General features: G+C 42.8%; 1 protein-coding gene across 2 annotated transcripts in view; it reads left to right on the forward strand.

Annotated features, from left to right (window-relative positions):
• Positions 1-19,227, forward strand: part of c2h10orf67 (chromosome 2 C10orf67 homolog) — a 132,578-nt gene that overhangs the window by 97,673 nt on the left and 15,678 nt on the right. The window contains exons 11-16 of one of the 2 annotated variants that reach the window (XM_055652437.1): positions 206-294; positions 5,708-5,773; positions 7,315-7,402; positions 10,887-10,964; positions 11,048-11,139; positions 16,196-16,255. In XM_055652437.1, coding sequence (XP_055508412.1) covers positions 206-294; positions 5,708-5,773; positions 7,315-7,402; positions 10,887-10,964; positions 11,048-11,139; positions 16,196-16,255 — 473 coding nt within the window. The remainder of the gene's footprint in view (positions 1-205; positions 295-5,707; positions 5,774-7,314; positions 7,403-10,886; positions 10,965-11,047; positions 11,140-16,195; positions 16,256-19,227) is intronic. The other variant, XM_055652445.1, reaches the window with a different exon arrangement.

Raw genomic sequence — 19,227 nt, forward strand, 5'->3', positions numbered from 1 at the left:
TGTTGCAAAAGTATACAAAAATGAAAGTTTGTAAATTATAGACACATATAAATTGTGCAATACATTTTATATGTTATTGTTACTGTTGTTACCGTTATACTGTAACTATCATTGTTCAAAATAACTAATTTATGAAGTTGGCAAGTTTTTTTGGAAAATATGTCAAAAAACATTTGTTTTTCACTTTTGTGTCTCTTCACAAAAGAAAACTCAATCTCTGGATAACGAACAACTCAAGGAAGAGCTGAAAAATCTCAGGAAGAAATACAAGGAGCAAAGAAAAATTATAGACGAGTAAGTGTCCAAGAATGTTATGTGAAGCATACAAATCAATAGCAGACCATGTTAGGGGAAAATTCATCATTGGTTGCAAGCACGAACTGCATTCAAGAGCTACAAAAGACACAATGTTCTCGAGTAACTCAGCGGGTCAGATAGCATCTCTGGAGGACATAGAAGGGTGACATTTCTGGTTAGGACACTTTTTCAGACTGATTGTGGGGGGGGTGGGGGGGGGGGGGAGAAGAAAGCTGGAAGAGAGGAGGAGGCAGGACAAAGTCTAACAGGTGAAATGTTGATAGAAGCATTTCAGGTCTTGACCCAAAGCATCACCCTATTCCTTTCCTCCAGAGATGCTGCCTGGCCTGCTGAGTTACTCCAGTATTTTGTATCTATCTTCGGTATAAACCAACATCTACAGTTCCTTCCAAAAAAGGGAAAAGGTTGGTACAGGTGAGGGTTTTGTTTTTTTTGATAGGCAGATGATTGGACAAAAACTAGAGATGAAAAGACAATGTGTCAGCCAAAAGGATTGAAGAGTCGTGAATTCTGAAGCTACAGGAAGGAATGTAGGTGGAAGGGGAGAAATAGGTGCAGGTCCAGGTGGGGGTGCAGGAAAGATGGGGGAGGGATAAATTAGGGAGGGGAGGGAGAAGGGAGAGGGGAGGGTTTTGTAGTTGCCTAATTCAATGTTCAATGTAAGCTACCCAAGCAGAATATGAGGATTTGTTCCTCCAGCTTGCATGTGGCCGCACTCTGGCAATGGAGGAGGCCTGGGACAGAAAGGTCAGGATGGAAATGAAAAGAGGAGTTAAAACAGATAGCAACCGGGAGATCCAGTAGGTAGTGGCGGATCGAGCATAAGTGTTTGTCAAAACGGTCGCCAAATCTACACTTGCCGGTGTACAGGAGGCCACATCGGGAACACAGTAGATGAGGTTAGAGGAGGTTCACGTAAACCTCTGTCTCACTAGAAAGAACGGTTAGGGTCCCTGGATGGAGGTGAGGAAGGAGGTATAGGTACATGTGTTACTTCTCCCGCAGTTGCAGGGGATAGTAACTGGGGTGGGGGTGTTTTGGATGGGAAGTGTTGAATGAACCAAGGAATTGCGGACGGAGTCGTCTATGCAAAAGATGGAAAAGGGTGGTGGTGGGATCATGTCGGAGGATGATGTGTTGGATGCAGCGTGTAGTGAAAGGTGAGGACCAGGGGAACTCCAAACATCTAGGGGGAGAGGGAGTGAGAAAACAAAGGAGAGAGCTGACGGATCCATCTGTGACAGTAGGGGGGAATCAACATCTACTAAAGAACGAGGACACCTCATATGTCTTATGGAAAGCTTCGTCTTGGGAGCAGAAACAGTAAAGATGGAGAAATTGAGAGTGGGGGTTAGAGTCTTTGCAAGAAACAGGGTAGGAGGAAATGTCCTCCACATAACAGTGAGGTCCATTAGATTGCAGTAGAGATCAATCAATAGTTTGACCCCTGTGTGTTTGGAGACAGAGAGAACAAGAAAGGTGAAAGAAGTGTCAGATAGTCCAAATGAAATCAGTGAATTCTGCACAGGTGCAGGAGGCTGCCCCGATGCAGTTTTCAATGAAGCAGGGAAAGAAGTTGAGAATGGTCCTAGTATACGTGCGGAACAAGGGCAGTTCGGCATAACCAACAAAAAGGCAAGCATAGTTCTGGCCAATGTGAATCTTTAACTTGGAGAAAGTGAGAACAGTCAAAGGAGAAGTTATTGAGGGTGAGGACAAGTTCTGTCAGGTGGAAGAGTGTGTTTGTAGAGGGAAATTGATTGGAAAATTTTCAAGGAAGAATCGGAGGGCCTTGAGACCTTCCTGGTGAGGGGTGGAAGGAACTGGACGTAAAGATGAAGCAATAGGGCCTGGAAGCTGAAAGTTACCGAAGAGTTGAAGGGCGTGTGAGCTATCTCCGATGTAGCTCGGAAGGCACGAGGCAAAGTGGGGTAGGATGACATTCAGGTATTTGGAGATGAGTTCTGTGGGACAGGAGCAGCCAGCCATGGTGTGTCTGCCAAGGCAGTCCTGTTTGTGGATACTGGAAAGGAGGTAGAAGTGGGCAGTGCGGGGCTTGGGAACAATTATGGTTGGAGACTGTGGAGGGGAGATGACCAGAGATGATGAGATCGGAAACACTCTGGGAGATGATGGTCTGGTGTTCGTCTGTGAGGTTTTGGTAAAGAGCTGGTACAAGGAGGTGTCTGAGAGTTGGTGCCTTGTCACAGCAGGGTCGAGGTCAACCTGCCAGACAACGACCGCACCACCTTTGTCGGCAGTTTAATAGCAATTTTGATATTGTTGCTGAGTAAGCGGAGGGCATTAATAGCTGGTGCGCTCTTTACAGAACCATTGGTCAATATATTGACAGGGAAAAGCTTAAGGGGTAGAGCGGCGATCCGGGGGGGGGGGAGTGCCCTCGACTCATACTCGCAGCATGGTCGACACGAGGTCCTAGGAGGTCTTTGTAGCTCTCCTTCATTTTCGAGAGTAGTCCCCGCGTACGCGAGGACTCATCTAAGTCGCGGCATACTTTTCAACAAGTTGAAAAATGCCCATGAGTAAAAAAAGGTCACCATGGAAAAAATCGGTATTTTTTTACTTGTAGGTTAGTTGAGGTAGGTCATAGTAGGGGTTAGGTGAATGTAGTATTCGTAGATATCGAGGGAGTCAAAGGTAAACTCTTCAAAGTAGTCACTGCAGTGGGACAGCCCCCTTTACAGACCCATTGGTCCATATATTGTAACAGGGAAGGAGCGAGGGGTGTTTGTGTCGGTAAGAGGGAGGGGGGGTAGCCTTCAACATAGAGACTCGCCAAATAGGTCACTGCAGTGGGGATGGGGAGGGGTTAGAGGGATGGGGGGGGGGGGGGGTAGATAGGGAGATTAGAGGGAGAGGGAGGGGATAGAGAGGGATGGGGAGGGTAGAGAGGGATGGGGGGGGGGGAGGGGGGAGGGGGGATAGAGAGGGGTGGGGGGGGGTAGAGAGGGAGGGGGTTAGGGAGAGGGGGAAGAGAGGGGGATGGGGTGGGGGGAAGGGGGAGGGGGAGGTAGAGGGTGGGGGGTAGAGGGAGGGGGGAGGGGGGTAGAGAGGGAGGGGTGGGGGAGGAGGGTAGAGAGGGGGGGGGGAGAGAGGGAGGGGGGGGAGGGGGAGAGAGGGAGATGGGGATAGAGAGGGAGGGGGAGAAAAGGTGGGAGTGAGGGTAGATAGTGAGGGGGCATCTCTCTCCTCCACCCTGCCCCCCATCTCCCTCTACACCCCACTCCCCACTCCATCTCCCTCCTCCTCATTTCCCTCATCCTCCTCCCCTCACTCCCATTCCCTGCCCCAGGACCTACCCAGGCCGTAGAGCAGCATCAGGGCCTGGGCCTCGTTCTCGTACTCGGCCCGGCCCTAACTTGGTTCCAGCGGCAGCTTCGTTCTTGACCCCAGTCACGGCCCCATCCCAGGCCCCAGGCTCTGCTCTCACCCCAGCCCGAGCACCAGGCTCGGCTCCAGCCAGAGCCCGCGGCATCATCCTCGCCGGGCCCTTGTCGGTCGCTGGCAGCGGCAGCCATATGAGTGCGCTGGAGTCACCCTCCCTCCCGGAGTGTCCCGTCATGCCTTGCGAGTGAATTGTGACATCACTCGGGTTTTTTTCCCATTTTTTAAAAACTTTAAACGCTTAAAAAGTGCAGAAATATAGATGGGAATGTGACGGTAAGTTGTTTATCACCTCGACGGGAAAAATGTGAGTAGAATGTGTGAAAATAGGAAGGCTGTGGCCTAACGTTTGGAAGAAAATAGGAAAATAGAAATTGGCATTCACACATACACACAGCCAGCCACAAACAAGACGAAGAGTTTTAGTAATAGGACAGACAAACAGACAGACAGACAGACTATATATATTTCTATACACGTGCAGTACACAGCACAAACAATTCAAGCCTATCCAATTCTATATGTGGGCAGAGAATAAATATATTCTTCTCAGGCTGATATGTACTGGCTGAATATTTTTTGGCTTGCCTAAGAGCAGTGATACTGCCTGTATCTGTTGATGAATTGCATATTTGCAAACCAGCATCAGCAGTTCCTTGTTTCTGTATATTTGCATTGTTGGTTTTTCAGATGCCTCAGCATTTAAAAAAATATCCTCTCAGAGCCATTCTTCCTGGAATTCCTTTCAGCTCTCTCAATTATCTTGATACCTTGTATACATGTTCTAACAATGATACCCTGACTTCTCTGGTCAGTAATCTAGATCTGTGTGGGATGCAAAAAACCGTATAATATTGTATTGTTGCTCCAAGGTAAAGTACTAATGCTTTTCTCGGATGCTTGCCTTGTCTTTGGGATCATCAAACTAGCACAGAATCTGTATTGGCATCCTTCAATGGAAGGTTCCATTGCGTGGGATCCAAGGAGAGATAGCTGAATGGATAGTAAATTGGCTTAATGGAAGGAAGCAAAGGATGATGGTGGAAGGTTGCTTCTCAGACTGGAGGCCTGTGACTAGCAGTGTGCCTCAGGGTTCGGTGCTGGGCCCGTTACTGTTTGTCATCTACATCAATGATTTGGATGAGAACATACAGGGCAAGATTAGCAAGTTTGCAGATAGTGAAGATGGTTGTGAAAAATTGCAGCAGGATCTTGATTGATTGGTCAGGTGGGCGGAGGAATGGTTGATGGAATTTAATACAGTGAAATGTGAGGTGTTGCATTTTGAGACGTGTAACAAGGGAACACAGTGAATTGTAGGCCTCTGGGGAGTGTTGTTGAGCAGAGGGATCTAGGAGTGCAGATGCATGGTTCCTTGAAGGTCGAGGCATTTCCGAATTAAATATTTTCCCTGAAATGGTAATCCCCCGTTTCCTAAGTAAATGTGTGGTGTTTTAAAAAGTTGATTGGCTTGTTCTCTGTTTTCCTGACCAAAGACTTCAGCACTAAATTCCTCATCAGTATCAATGTTTCTACCTGCTGCTATGTTACTGGCTAAGCATGCTTAAAGATAAATGGAAATATGGCAGTTTTTAGATTTAAGAAAATAATAATTTAATTCATGAAATTTTTGAAAGAGCTTGTTCATGCAAAAAACAACACTCATCTCCGTTGATTTTTTAATGTCCTGGAATATCTTTATATCTACCTGGTTTGAGTAAGACACGCATTATTTTCTCCAGGAACGGATCACGTAACTGTGTTTCCCTGAAACATTTTTATCTCATTAAGTGCTAAGACGGATCTTCTGTATATATATATGCCTATCTGACAACGAGGTATCATCCAACTCCTCAATGCTGCAGGAAATCTCCCAATACCTAGCTATCTTTTGAAATCAGTAGTCTTGAATATGAAACTATATTTTATCTATATATAAATCATTACAGAATGGTAAATGGTATTGACCTTTATTATTTTTTAGTTATAATAAATATGGAGATCGAACAAATCGAATGTGGGAAAAGAAATTTGCGATACTGAAACAAAGGTATGATTTATAAAGCTCATAACCAAGGTGATATTTTTTTTATTGATCTGTGAAATATTGTGAGCCGTTTTGGACTCCATATCTGAGAAGGTATGTGTTGGTGTTGAAGTGGTTCCAGAGGACTTTTACGAGAATGATCCTGTGGATGATTGGGTTAACGTATGATGAGCCTGTAGTCACTGGGGCTTAGAAGGAGGAGGGGAGACCTTATTGAAACTTAACAAATACAATAAGACCTGAATAAAGTGAATGTGGGGAGGATGTTTTCACTAGGACCAGAGGGCAGAGCAGGACAAGGAGGAATTTCTTTAGGTCGAGGGTGGTGAAACTGGAATTCATTGCCACAGATGACTGTGGAAGCCGTCAATGGGTATTTTTAATGCGCAAACTAGACTAAGTGGGACCCGTTGGGTCCCAGCATCACATGGACGGGCTGGTCACCAACGCAATATTCCACCTCTCCACCAATTCCAATATTGCTCGCCAGTGGGGGGGAGGGGGGTGGCTTTCTGTTGCGCTAGTATGGGTGTTGTGGGCCGAAGGTACTGTTTTCCAGAGGGCTTGTATAGACATTGTGGGCCGAATGGATTCTTGGGCTGGCAGCCAACTGTTGCAACGATTTTAAAAGCCAAGCCAAAGCAAACAATTTGGCCGCAGCCACCCGACAACCAAAATTCATTTTTGAACACAAACTTTTTTAAAAAAGGCTGCAGCCACCCGACACAAAATTCATTTTGTGAACACAAAAAAAAAGGCGAGGCAAACAATTGGGCTGCAGCCACCCGACAGCCAAAATTCATTTTGTGAACACAAACTTGTAAAAAAGGCAAGGCAAACAATTGGGCTGCAGCCACCTGGCAACCAAAATTCATTTTGTGAACGCAAACTTTAAATAAAAAGGCAAACAATTTGGCAGCAGCCACATCGAGGGGACTCACCGTGGAGTTGACGTGCGTTCAGTGTTATTCACAGCTCAGAGAGCCGTGACCCTCTCGTTTCGTGGTTCTGGTCGAGACTCAGTGAGGCACGACACTTACAGGTTTTATAGTCCTTTCCCCCTCCCCCCTGCCGCCAGCGGGGGCAGCAGAGAGAATGGGGATTTTTTAAAAAACATTAATATCTCTCTGATTTTTCTTCGATGGGAAAAATCTTCCGGTCCCGGAAGGCGGAGGGGTGCTCTGAGCGAGGTAGTCAAAAATGACGGCTGTAGGTGGCGGCGTTCTCTCAGAATTCGCAGCACAGTGGGCCAAAAGCGGTCAAGATCAGACTTTTGGTAATATAGGTTGACAGATTCCTGATTAGTAAGCATGTCAGGGGTTATGCGGAGAAGGTAGGAGAATGGGGTTGAGAAGGAATGATCAGCCATGATTGAATAGCAGAGTAGACTCAATGGGCTGAATGGCCTAATTCTGCGCCTATGATTAATGAAATTATGAATATGTTATTACATGCTTAATTATTGCTGTAACCATTAAACAAGATTACATTTATGCTCCATTGACATGCAATGTTATTTTATTAAAAAATCTGTAAACTTTCAGTTATCATGCAATAAAGGATGAGATGTTTCTGAGATGTTCCTTCCAACGGCAAGCACCTATGTTGCACCGTGCTTTTGCACGTTATTCAGTAAGTACCAATTAATGATATCTGCAATTGTAGAAATATTCACCATAAATATTCCAACATATAGTTGTTTTTGCCAGTTAACGTTTGACAGAAATTTCACAAAAAACTCCAGCAAATTTGTGAGGCATGATTTATCTTGTAGAAAACCATGATAAGTCATCCTCACCAGTCCTTATGTACACAAATGTTGGTAGTTCCTGTCCCGAAGAATCCTCTCCAACAATTTACCCACCACAGATGTCAGGCTAACCAGCCTGTAGTTCCCTGGATTGTCCTTGCTGCCCTTCTTAAATAACAATACAACATTAGACACCCTGCAGTCTTCTGGAACCTCACCTGGGTCTCAGGAATGTGCAAATACAGTATCTCTGCAAAAGCCTGTGCAATTTTCTCTCTAGCTTCCCACTAGGTCCAAGGATGTACTTGGTCATTCCCTAGGGATTTATCCATCTTTGTGCTCTGACCTTTTGGACATGTAGGACCTTGTCAAAAGTCTTGGTTATATTGAATGGTAAAACTGGTTTGAAGAGCCAAATAGCTTGCTCCTCCCCCTGTTTTCAATTGTTTCATATTTCTATCAATGCTTCAGGCAAAGGCAGAATTTCTGCTGCTTTCAGCTCCGCTTGAAATTGAGGGCTTCAGGCAGCGCTGACGGCACTTGGGCTGCACAGACCTTCCCATGTTACAAGTGCTGTGGTAGAAAGGCATGGAGATTTATGGCTGCCTAAGAGATCGATCTCTTAGATAGGCATATTCTCCCATGCCTTTACTAATTATATTTAATAATTGCCATTTCATAATTTTAGTCAGGGTAGGCATTGCCTACCTTACCTACCCTGACGGCACGTGCCTGGTGTGTGTGTATTTGTGTGTGTGTGTACTTAAGACATGAGAATGATTTATTTTAATATTAGATCATGAACCTTTGGTATTGTCCATCCTGGACTGCTGTGGAGGCAGACTTGTAAATATTTCAAGGCAGGGATTGACAGATTTTTGAATGACTAGGGAGTTGAGGTTTATATGTATGTAATGTTACGGTCAAGATTGGGTCAACTATGATCTTAGTGACAGTGGAACAGATTCAAAAGAGTGATTGGCCAAATCTTGCTCCTATTTCTTCTGTAAATAATAAAGCAAATATGGCTATGAAATCTGTCTTTCAGTGTGAAGTTCAGAAGAATGGAGTAGAAACTTGATCCTAATTAATTTGAATTAATTTATCCTGTTAATCATGGTCGGAGTTCAAGCCAAGGTGAAAGAGAACTAATGAGAATATAATGAAAATTGATGCCAAGTAGAACATAGAACAGTACAGCACAGGAACAGGCACTTCATCCCACAATGTCTGATGCCATAACCAACTTTTATCTGCTTGCACATAATCCACTTTCCTCCATTGCCTGCCTATCCATATGCTTACTCAAAAATCTCTTAATTGCCACTATCATATCTGCCTCAACCAACACTCCTGACAGAGTGTTCTAGGCACCAATTACCCTTTGTGTAAAAGATTTGCCACACACATCTCCTTTAACTTTGCCCCTCTCTCCTTAAAGCTATGTCCTCCAGTAGTTGATTTTTCCAAGCTGGGAAAAGGTTTCTGACTGTCTACCCTATCTGTGTCTGTCATAATTTTATATATTTCTATCAGGTCTCTCAATCACTGGCATTCCAGTGATTACAATCCAAGTTTGTCTCACCTTCCTTTGTAGCTAATGCCTTCTAATCCTGGCATAATTCTGATAAACTTCCTCTGCACCTTCTCAAAGCCTCCACATCCTGCAATGCACCAACCAGAACTGCAAGCAATCTTCTAAGTCTTATAAAGCTGCATCAAAACAACCTCTCTCTTAATGTTCTCAATGTTGGGGGAGTCCAGAACCAGGGGTCACAATTTAAGAATAAGGGGTAGGCCATTTAGGACTGAGATGAGGAAAACCTTCTTCACCCAGAGAGTTGTGAATCTGTGGAATTCTCTCTTACAGAAGGCTGTGGAGGCCAATCCACTGGATGTTAGTTCTTAGGACTAAATGAATCAAGGGCTATGGGGGCAAAAGTAGGAACGGGGTTCTGATTTTAGATGGTCAGACATGACCCCTAGTTTGCCATCCTTATTCCTCCTCCTTACTGGAACATACGAGTCCTGAACTTTGATCACCTGCCCTTTAAATAACCCTTTAAATTACCCAATAACAGCCAATACCCAACCCAATCTATCCTCTGGTTCCCAGTAGTTTTATTTCCAATGCAAGGTTTTTTATGTTGTTACTAGACCAAGGTGCAGACTCGTTGGGTCCAGTGATTTCCAAGTTTGTCCACCGTGTAGCTAATGTGGGGGGGGGGGGGGGGGGGGTGTGGACTTCATCGGCATGCTCAAGCGTCCACACACACACCACAGAACAAGCAATCCCCCCTGCATCCACACTCATGTTCTCAATGGAGGGGAGGAACCAGGGTCACAATTTAGAATAAGGGGTAGGAGGAGGAGATGAGGAAAACCTTCTTCACCCAGAGAGTTTGTGGGGATTCTCTCTTACAGAAGGCAGTGGAGGCCAATCCACTGGATGTTAGGGGGGAAAGGATCAAGGGGGGGGGCAAAAAGAGGAACGGGGTTCTGAGATGGGGGGTTTGGGGGGGGAGAACATACGAGGGGGGGAGGAGACCCCTTTAAATAGGAGACCCAACCCAAGGGGAGGAGATGCATTTTAAGAGGGACCAAGGCAGAGGGGGGTCTGTTCCCCCAACGTGTGGTTGTGGGGGGGGGGGGGGAGAGGGGGGGGGGAGAGGAGAGGGGGGGGGAGGAGAGGGAGGGGGGGAGGGAGGGAGAAGGGAGGGGGGGGAGGGGGGGAGAGGGGGGGGGGGGGGGGGAGGGGGGGGGGGAGAGGGGGGGGGAGAGGTGGAGAGAGAGAGAGGAAAGGAGGAGAGGGAGGGGGGGGGGAGGGGGGGAGGGGGGGAGAGAGGGGAGGGGGGGGGGGGGGGAGGAGAGGGAGGGGGGGGGGGGAGAGAGAGTGCCTTTTTACTTCAACCCAAACCCAAACAACTATTTGCAGGCAGTGCTTTTTTACCTCTAACCATATTTTCATTTTCAAACCAAATTAAGGGTACTCACAGTGCTGTAGACATTTGTCAGTGTCATTCAAAGCTCTGATTGAGGCACACCACTTGCAGAGACTGATTGAGGCACACCACTTGCAGAGACTGATTGAGGCACACCACTTCCTGGTTTTATAGTCGCTCCCCCTCCCTCCAGCAGGGGCAGCAGAGAGAATGGGGAATGTTGTAAAAACATTAATATCTCTGTCAATTTTTATCGACGGGAAAAATCCTCGGCACACACGCGGCGGAGGGGGGCTCTGAGCAAGGTGGCCAAAAATGACGGCCGTAGGTGGCGGCGTACTCTCGGAAACCGCAGCACAGAAAGCCGAAACCGGTCAAGAACAGAGTTTTAGTAATATAGATGTTTTTATTATAATTTGTGAAGTGTTTTATCTCAAAGGTAATAGGAGATCCTGGAGTTGATTTTCGACCAAGCCATAATATGTCTCCATATTTCACATTGGTAGGTAAATAATAATTCTACGTAAAATTTAAAACTCAAATACGCTTTGACTGTAAGGTTGACTTTGTTTTCATTGCTTTTAGCCTCAAATAGGGACCCAATCGGCACCGCAAACAGCACAAACAAAGCATAATGTGGATAGACCTACTAGTGCTCCTAGTAGTGTTAATTTAAGGTAAAATATCTAATAATCAATGGAAAATAATCATTTGATCAATGAAGTAGTGGCATTTATCTATTATTTAAGTATGAAGGCATTATGCCTAAATAATCAAGAACGTGACCAACATTGTGTCAAGCAAGATAGCATCAGGCGGGAAATTAGGGATGCGTGTAGCATAGATACGTGTAGCGTGTAGCAACAGTTATCATGGGTGACTAAACTACATATAGATTGGGCCAACCAAATTGGTAACAGCGTTGAGGAGGAGGATTTCCTGGAATGTATACGGGATGGTTTTTTAAACCAATATGTAGAGGAACCGAGTAGCGGGCAGGCCATCTTAGAGTGGGTATTGTGTAATGAGAAAGGATTAGTTAGCGATCTTGTTGTGCAAAGCCCCTTGGGCAACAGTGACCATAATATGGTGGAATTCTGCATTAGGATGGAAAGTGACACGGTTAATTCAGGGACTGGAATCCTGAACTTGAATAAAGGAGACTTTGAATGTATGAGACAGGAATTGGCTAGGATAGAATGGCAAATTATACTTAAAGTTGACAGTGGAGATGCAATGCCAAAGATGTAAAGACCGCATGGATGAATTCCAAAAATTGTTCATTCCTGTATGGCGAAAAAATAAAACGGGTAAAGCAGCTCAACCGTAGCTAACAAGGGAAATTAAAGATAGTGTTAAATCCAAGGAAGAGGCATATAAATTGGCCAGAGGAAGCAGCAAGCTGGATGACTGGGAGAAATTTAGAATTCAACAGAGGAGGACAAAGGGGTTAGAAACATAGAACATAGAAATTAGGTGCAGGAGTAGGCCATTCGACCCTTCGAGCCTGCACCGCCATTCAATATGATCATGGCTGATCATCCAACTGAGTATCCCGTACCTGCCTTCTCTCCATACCCTCTGATCCCCTTAGCCACAAGGGCCACATCTAACTCCCTCTTAAATATAGCCAATGAACTGCCCTCGACTACCCTCTGCGGCAGAGAGTTCCAGAGATTCACCACTCTCTGTGTGAAAAAAAGTTATTCTCATCTCGGTTTTAAAGGATTTCCCCCTTATCCTTAAGCTGTGACCCCTTGTCCTGGACTTCCCCAACATCGGGAGCAATCTTCCTGCATCTAGCCTGTCCAACCCCTTAAGAATTTTGTAAGTTTCTATAAGATCCCCTCTCAATCTCCTAAATTCTAGAGAGTATAAACCAAGTCTATCCAGTCTGTCTTCATAAGACAGTCCTGACATCCCAGGAATCAGTCTGGTGAACCTTCTCTGCACTCCCTCTGTGGCAATAATGTCCTTCCTCAGATTTGGAGACCAAAACTGTATGCAATACTCCAGGTGTGGTCTCACCAAGACCCTGTACAACTGCAGTAGAACCTCCCTGCTCCTATACTCAAATTCTTTTGCTATGAAAGCTAACATACCATTCGCTTTCTTCACTGCCTGCTGCACCTGCATGCCTACTTTCAATGACTGATGTACCATGACACCCAGGTCTCACTGCATCTCCCCTTTTCCTAGTCGGCCACCATTTAGATAATAGTCTGCTTTCCTGTTTTTGCCACCAAAATGGATAACCTCACATGTATCCACATTATACTGAATCTGCCAAACATTTGCCCACTCACCCAGCCTATCCAAGTCACCTTGCAGTCTCCTAGCATCCTCCTCGCAGCTAACACTGCCCCCCAGCTTAGTGTCATCCGCAAACTTGGAGATATTGCCTTCAATTCCCTCATCCAGATCATTAATATATATTGTAAATAGCTGGGGTCCCAGGGTTAATTAAGAGGGGATAAAAGAGCATGAAATAAAGATCGCAATGAATATAAAAACTGACTGTCAAAGCTTCTTTAGATATGTAAAAAGGAAAAGATTAGTGAAGACAAATGTAGGTCCCTTACAATCAGAGATAGGAGAATTTATAATGGGAAACAAGGAAATGGCAGAACAGTTAAACAAGTACTTTGGTTCTGTCTTCACTAAGGAAGACACAAACAATCTCCCAGAAATACTAGGGAACCAAGAATCTAATGGCATGTTGGCCTTCATTGCGAGAGGATTTGAGTTTAGGAGCAAGGAGGCCCTGCTGCAGTTGTACAGGGCCCTGGTGAGACCGCAACTGAAATATTGTGTGTAATTTTGGTCTCCTAATTTGAGGAAGGACATTATTGCTATTGAGGGAGTGCAGCATAGGTTCACCAGGTTTCCTAGGATGGCGGGACTGACATATGATGAAAGAATGGGTGAACTGTGCTTGTATTCACTGGAATTTAGATGGATGAGACGGAATCTTATAGAAACATATAAAATTCTTCAAGGATTGGACAGGCTAGATGCAGGAAACATGTTCACGATGTTAGGGGCATCCAGAACCAGGGGTTACAGTTTTAGAATAAGGGGTAGTCCATTTAGGACCGAGATGAGGAAAAACCTTTTCACCCAGAGAGCTGTGAATCTGTGGAATTCTCTGCCACAGAAGGCAGTGGAGGCCAATCCACTGGATGTTTTCAAGAGTTAGATTTAGCTCTTAGGGCTGAAGGAATTAAGGGACATGGGGAAAAAGCATGTACGGGATTCTAATTTCAGATGATCAGCCATGATCATATTGAATGATGGTACTGGTTCGAAGGGCTGAGTGGCCTACTCTTGCACCTATTTTTCTGTTTTCTATGTATTGTTAACAAATACATTTTCTGATCAAAAAATAGCTGATATTTTTAATGAAGTTATTAAGCAAGTAATGCTGGTCTTTGTTTCAACAATCCTGGCACAAATCTAACATCAAAGTTGTCAGTATAATAGGAGCCTTTATATGTCCTGTTATGTAAAGCGGCGTTGGTCAGTTAACCAAAGACAAAGGCTTCACCATATTTCCATATTCTATTTGTTTAACCCTAACTCTAAACAAATATCTCTAGATATTTTTACTGATAGTAATTTAACCCAAATATCAATGCTATTGCTCTAGAACTGATATATGGCAAGATATGTGTGTTGCAAGAATAAATAATTCATTCAGACGTGAACCACTTACATGACCAATCAGAGGACCAATAAACAGAGATACCTACATCAGTTTATTGAGACTTATTGAGTTTTAGCATGTTTCATTTGAAGCCTGTAGGACAGGAAGTATGACCGTGCACATGAAACATTATTTAAATGTTACTTTATTGGATCATACAAATGTCACTTTATCGCATGAAAAATGTTATCATGGTGTGCAACACCTATCAGCCTTCCAACATGTAGCTGAAGACACCAAGAGATTCACATGGATTGGATTAAAAATTGCCATAATCTGAACAGGTAGCAGGCTTATATTAATTTAATTCTTATTTTCATAGTTAAATAGATCACCTAGCAAATCCAAGAATAGCATATCTAATAAATTTATAAGGTTGTACATCAAAACAATAAACACATACACACAAATTTTCAGACAATACATTTTCCTCACTGAGCAGTAGCTGGGATTTTTCTAAAGGAGGCCCAGTTGCTGGAATACCTCTTAAACTTGCTTCTTTCTCTCCCTAACAAAATATAATGTACACTATAGTTACTTAAAACTGGCCTAATAGGTCCAGTTCAATTTAGATTTTGGAAACCTCTTTTTATGGCAGAATATCAGTCATGGCACTTTTAATTCTCAGTTCTATTTTCCAAATTTTATTGTTAGTATAAATGTGATTGGGGTAAACCTATGTTCTATTTGCAAAGGATAGCCATTCTTTATTTAAAAGAAAGGATATCATTTCCATCATATGTGCCAAGATGTTTCGACAAGTTTATCTTTTCATTTTGAAGAAATTGATTGAAGTAAATCCTTATACAAGTCACAGTAGAGTACAAGCTCCATCACTTAATCTTTATGACTGTGTAATTTATGCACAATGTAACTTGGCGTGAAGCAGCAATCACCTGTTTTCAGATTAGTTATAGACGTCCTCACAAAAGTAGCCGCTTTTGCTACTTATTTATTTACTTGGACATTCATATGACATTCCAAGCAATGAAGGATTCCAAATCATTTCAAACTATATTTCTAATAATTTAAAAATGATTCTCTGAACATGTAAAATATACTAAAAGTCAGAATATATCTATACAGTGAGAAAACATTTTACTTATTTATTTAGTTAGACATTCATATGGCATTCCAAGTAGTGAAAGCTTCAAACTCATTTTAATGATATTTCTAATAATTTGAATATTATTATCCATGGTACATCTATATATACAAGAAATGCAAGTAATGCTAAGATTCTGAGAACGTTTTCTTTAAAAAGAGTTAAAGATTTAAAGATGTTTTTACATTTCTACAGTAGTTATTGCTAAATAATCGATCAGCTGAGTATAGTGATACCACTATCATGAACATAAATGATTAATATGCATTGAATTTATACAACATGAGAATTCCAGCTGACCTTAGATTAAATGCATTCCTACCATTTCTACAAATCTAGTCAAGAGGTAGTTTAGTGCTACAACAAATTGGAAGGGCAGCATTAAACAAATAACTATATTGGGGTGTATTTCAAAATCATTGAAACCAACTTTCTGCTTTCTGCTGATTTACAAGAGAAGTCCGATTTCACTTTTTGCAGATATCCCAGTAAAACTTACTGTAATATGCCAGAATTATCATAAAACAATTCAAAATCTTGAAAATGATTTGTCAAACATGAAAAATACTTTTATATATATATAAATGCAAACAAAAACACTCAAAACACATAAACTAATTAATAACGCCTAAACTAATTAATAATATTTGACTAAACATTTAATTTAAAAATGTAATTTATTTGGTATTTCCGTTGCTCAATGATAGCCACTCCTCACCATTTAAAGAAATAACTTTGTGCAGATATGCTAGGTAGATTCTATTGTGAGCGAAAACAATTTGTGACAACTTCACACTGTATTACTAACTCCATGGTCTCCAGCACTGGAGTATGTTCAGATAATCACCAGCAAAGGATAACAATCAAATTTGTGACTTCTGTTTATATATGTGGGAATCCCAAACTTATTTTCCCTTTACAGCACTGAAGGAGAACATCAACCTGTTGATTCCATGTCAACTTCAACAAAGCAATTCCATCGGTCAGTACAATTATTTACTTTCTCTCTTGCTTATAATATTGCCGTTTGTTCTTTTATGATTTGCCTACACTAAGGCAACTTACAGATGCCATCAAACCTACCAGCACATCTTTATTTGCCTCTGTACTACACAATTTGAGATGTGTAATAGAAAAAAAATAACAGGTTAAAGTGCACATTGTCAGATTTTATTAAAGACCATTTTTATACATTTTGGTTTCACCACGTAGAAATTACAGCTGAATACCCCCCCCCCCCCCCCCCCATTTCAGGGCACCATAATGTTTGGGACACATGGCTTCACATGTGTTTGTAATTGCTCAGGTGTGTTTAAAGGCCTCCTTAATGCAGGTATAAGAGAGCTCTCAGCACTGTCTTTCCTCCAGCCTTTCCGTCACCTTTAGACACGTTTATTGCTGTTTATCAACATGAGGACCAAAGTTGTGCCTATGAAAGTCAAAGAAGCCATTATGAGACTGAGCAACAACAATAAAACTGTTAGAGACATCAGCCAAACCTTCTTAGGCTTACCCAAATCAGCTGTTTAGAACATCATTAAGAAGAAAGAGAACACTGGTGAGCTTACTAATCGCAAAGTGACTGGCAGGCCAAGGAAGACCTCCACAGCTGATGACAGAAGAATTCTCTATAATAAAGAAAAATCCCCAAACACCTGTCCGACAGATCAGAAACACTTTTCAGGAGTCAGGTGTGGATTTGTCAATGACCACTGTCCACAGAAGACTTCATGTGGAAATACAGAGGCTACACTGCAAGATGCAAACCACTGGTTAGCTGCAAAAATAGGATGGCCAGGTTACAGTTTGCCAAGAAATACTTAAAAGAGCAACCACAGTTCTGGTAAAAGGTCTTGTGGACAGATGAGATGAAGATTAACTTATATCAGAATGACGGCAAGAGCGAAGTATGGAGAAAAGGAACTGCCCAAGATCCAAAGCATAGCACCTCATCTGTGAAACACAGTGGTGGGGGTTTTATGGCCTGGGCATGTGTGGCTGCTGTAGGTATTGGCTCACTTATCTTCATTGATGATACAACTGCTGATTGTAGTAGCATAATGAATTCTGACGTGTATAGACACATCCTATCTGCTCAAGTTCAAACAAATGCCTCAAAACTCATCAATCAATCAATCAATCAATCAGATTTATTCATCACATCCGCAATAAAGTGCAGGTGACATTATAAATTCCCTATCAAGTGTAAATGGTTCATGTATGCATGCAACTGAAGGCTTTGACCATCTGGAAACAATGTCAAACAGATTTAGAAGCTCTAATCAAAAATGTTAAACTGTCAATTTTTTATCATAACAAATGATGATCTTCAAATTGGCTTGGTGTAAATCTAAATTGTCCCCAGGATAGTGTTAATGTGCGGGGATCGCTGGTTGGTGCAGACTCGATGGGCCGAAGGGCCTGTTTCCGCTCTATATCTCTAAACTAAACTAAATTAAACATAATGGTTATCTATCTCACAATAATATAAATCAAATATATTCAGACAATTGCTTTTTGTTCCCTCTGATACCTCAAATGCTTTGAAAACCTCAGGTTTCCTGAAAGCAAAAGTTTAGATTTGATATTTCTGTCGGCACCATAGCTGAATCTGAGCTGTGGTGCCCAGACATGTACTGAGAACCATTGTTTCTGTGCTAACATATATTTGTTAATTTTGATCCAGTTTGTGCTCCATAATTTTCACATTTAATTCAACACAAGCTAGTAAATGAATCTGAAAATATGATGAAGGTGAGATTGACGTTGAATTTATTTTTTTAAGCTCAAGTTCAAGTGTTCAAGTGAGTTTATTATCATGTGTCCCTGATAGGACAATGAAATTCTTGCTTTGCTTCAGCACACAGAACATAGTAGGCATTTACTACAAAACAGATCAGTGTGTCCATATACCATTATATAAATATATACACACATGAATAATTAAACTGATCAAGTGCAAATAACAGATAATGGGTTATTAATTATCAGAGTTTTGTCCGAGCCAGGTTTAATAGCCTGATGGGTGTGGGGAAGTAACTATTCCTGAACCTGGTTGATGCAGTCTTCAGGCTCCTGTACCTTCTACATGAAGGTAGCAGGGCGATGAGTGTGTGGCCGGGATGGTGTGGGTCTTTCATGATACTGCCAGCCTTTTTGAGGCAGCGACTGCGATAAATCCCCTCAATGGAAGGAAGGTCAAAGCCGATGATGGACTGGGCAGAGTTTATTACTTTCTGTAGTCTTTTCCTCTCCAGGGCGCTCAAATTGCCGAACCAAGCCACGATGCAACCAGTCAGCATGCTCTCTGCTGTGCACCTGTAGAAGTTAGAGAGAGTCCTCCTTGACAAACCGACTCTCCGTAATCTTCTCAAGAAGTAGGGGCGCTGATGTGCTTTCTTGATAATTGCATTAGTGTTCTCGGACCAGGAAAGATCTTCACGGATGTGCACGCCCAAGAATTTGAAGCTCTTGACCCTTTCAACCATCGACCCGTTGATATAAACGGGACTGTGGGTCCCCATCCTATTCCTTCCAAAGTCCATAATCAGTTCCTTGGTTTTGCTGGTGTTGAGGGCCAAGTTATTGTGCTGGCACCATATGGACAGTTGCTCGATCTCTCTTCTATACTCTGACTCATCCCCATCAGTGATACAACAGTGGTGTCGTCAGCGAACTTGGTGATGGAGTTCGCACTGTGACCGGCTACGCAGTCATGAGTATAGAGTGAGTACAGCAGGGGGCTGAGCACACAGCCTTGAGGTGCGTATATAAACACATATATGCTGAGTCTCCGCATATATGTGTTTGCGCATGTGTATGTGTGTGTGAGAGAGAGAGAGTGACTGAGAGAAATAAAAATAGGTAGGAATTTGTCTTTAGCTAATGGAGTTAAATGCAAATGTAATTAGCATCTGCATTTTATGTTCACCTCCTGTACGTTCAAACACATTT

Source organism: Leucoraja erinacea, chromosome 2, assembly GCF_028641065.1.
Source record: "Leucoraja erinacea ecotype New England chromosome 2, Leri_hhj_1, whole genome shotgun sequence".
NCBI lineage: Eukaryota > Metazoa > Chordata > Chondrichthyes > Rajiformes > Rajidae > Leucoraja > Leucoraja erinaceus.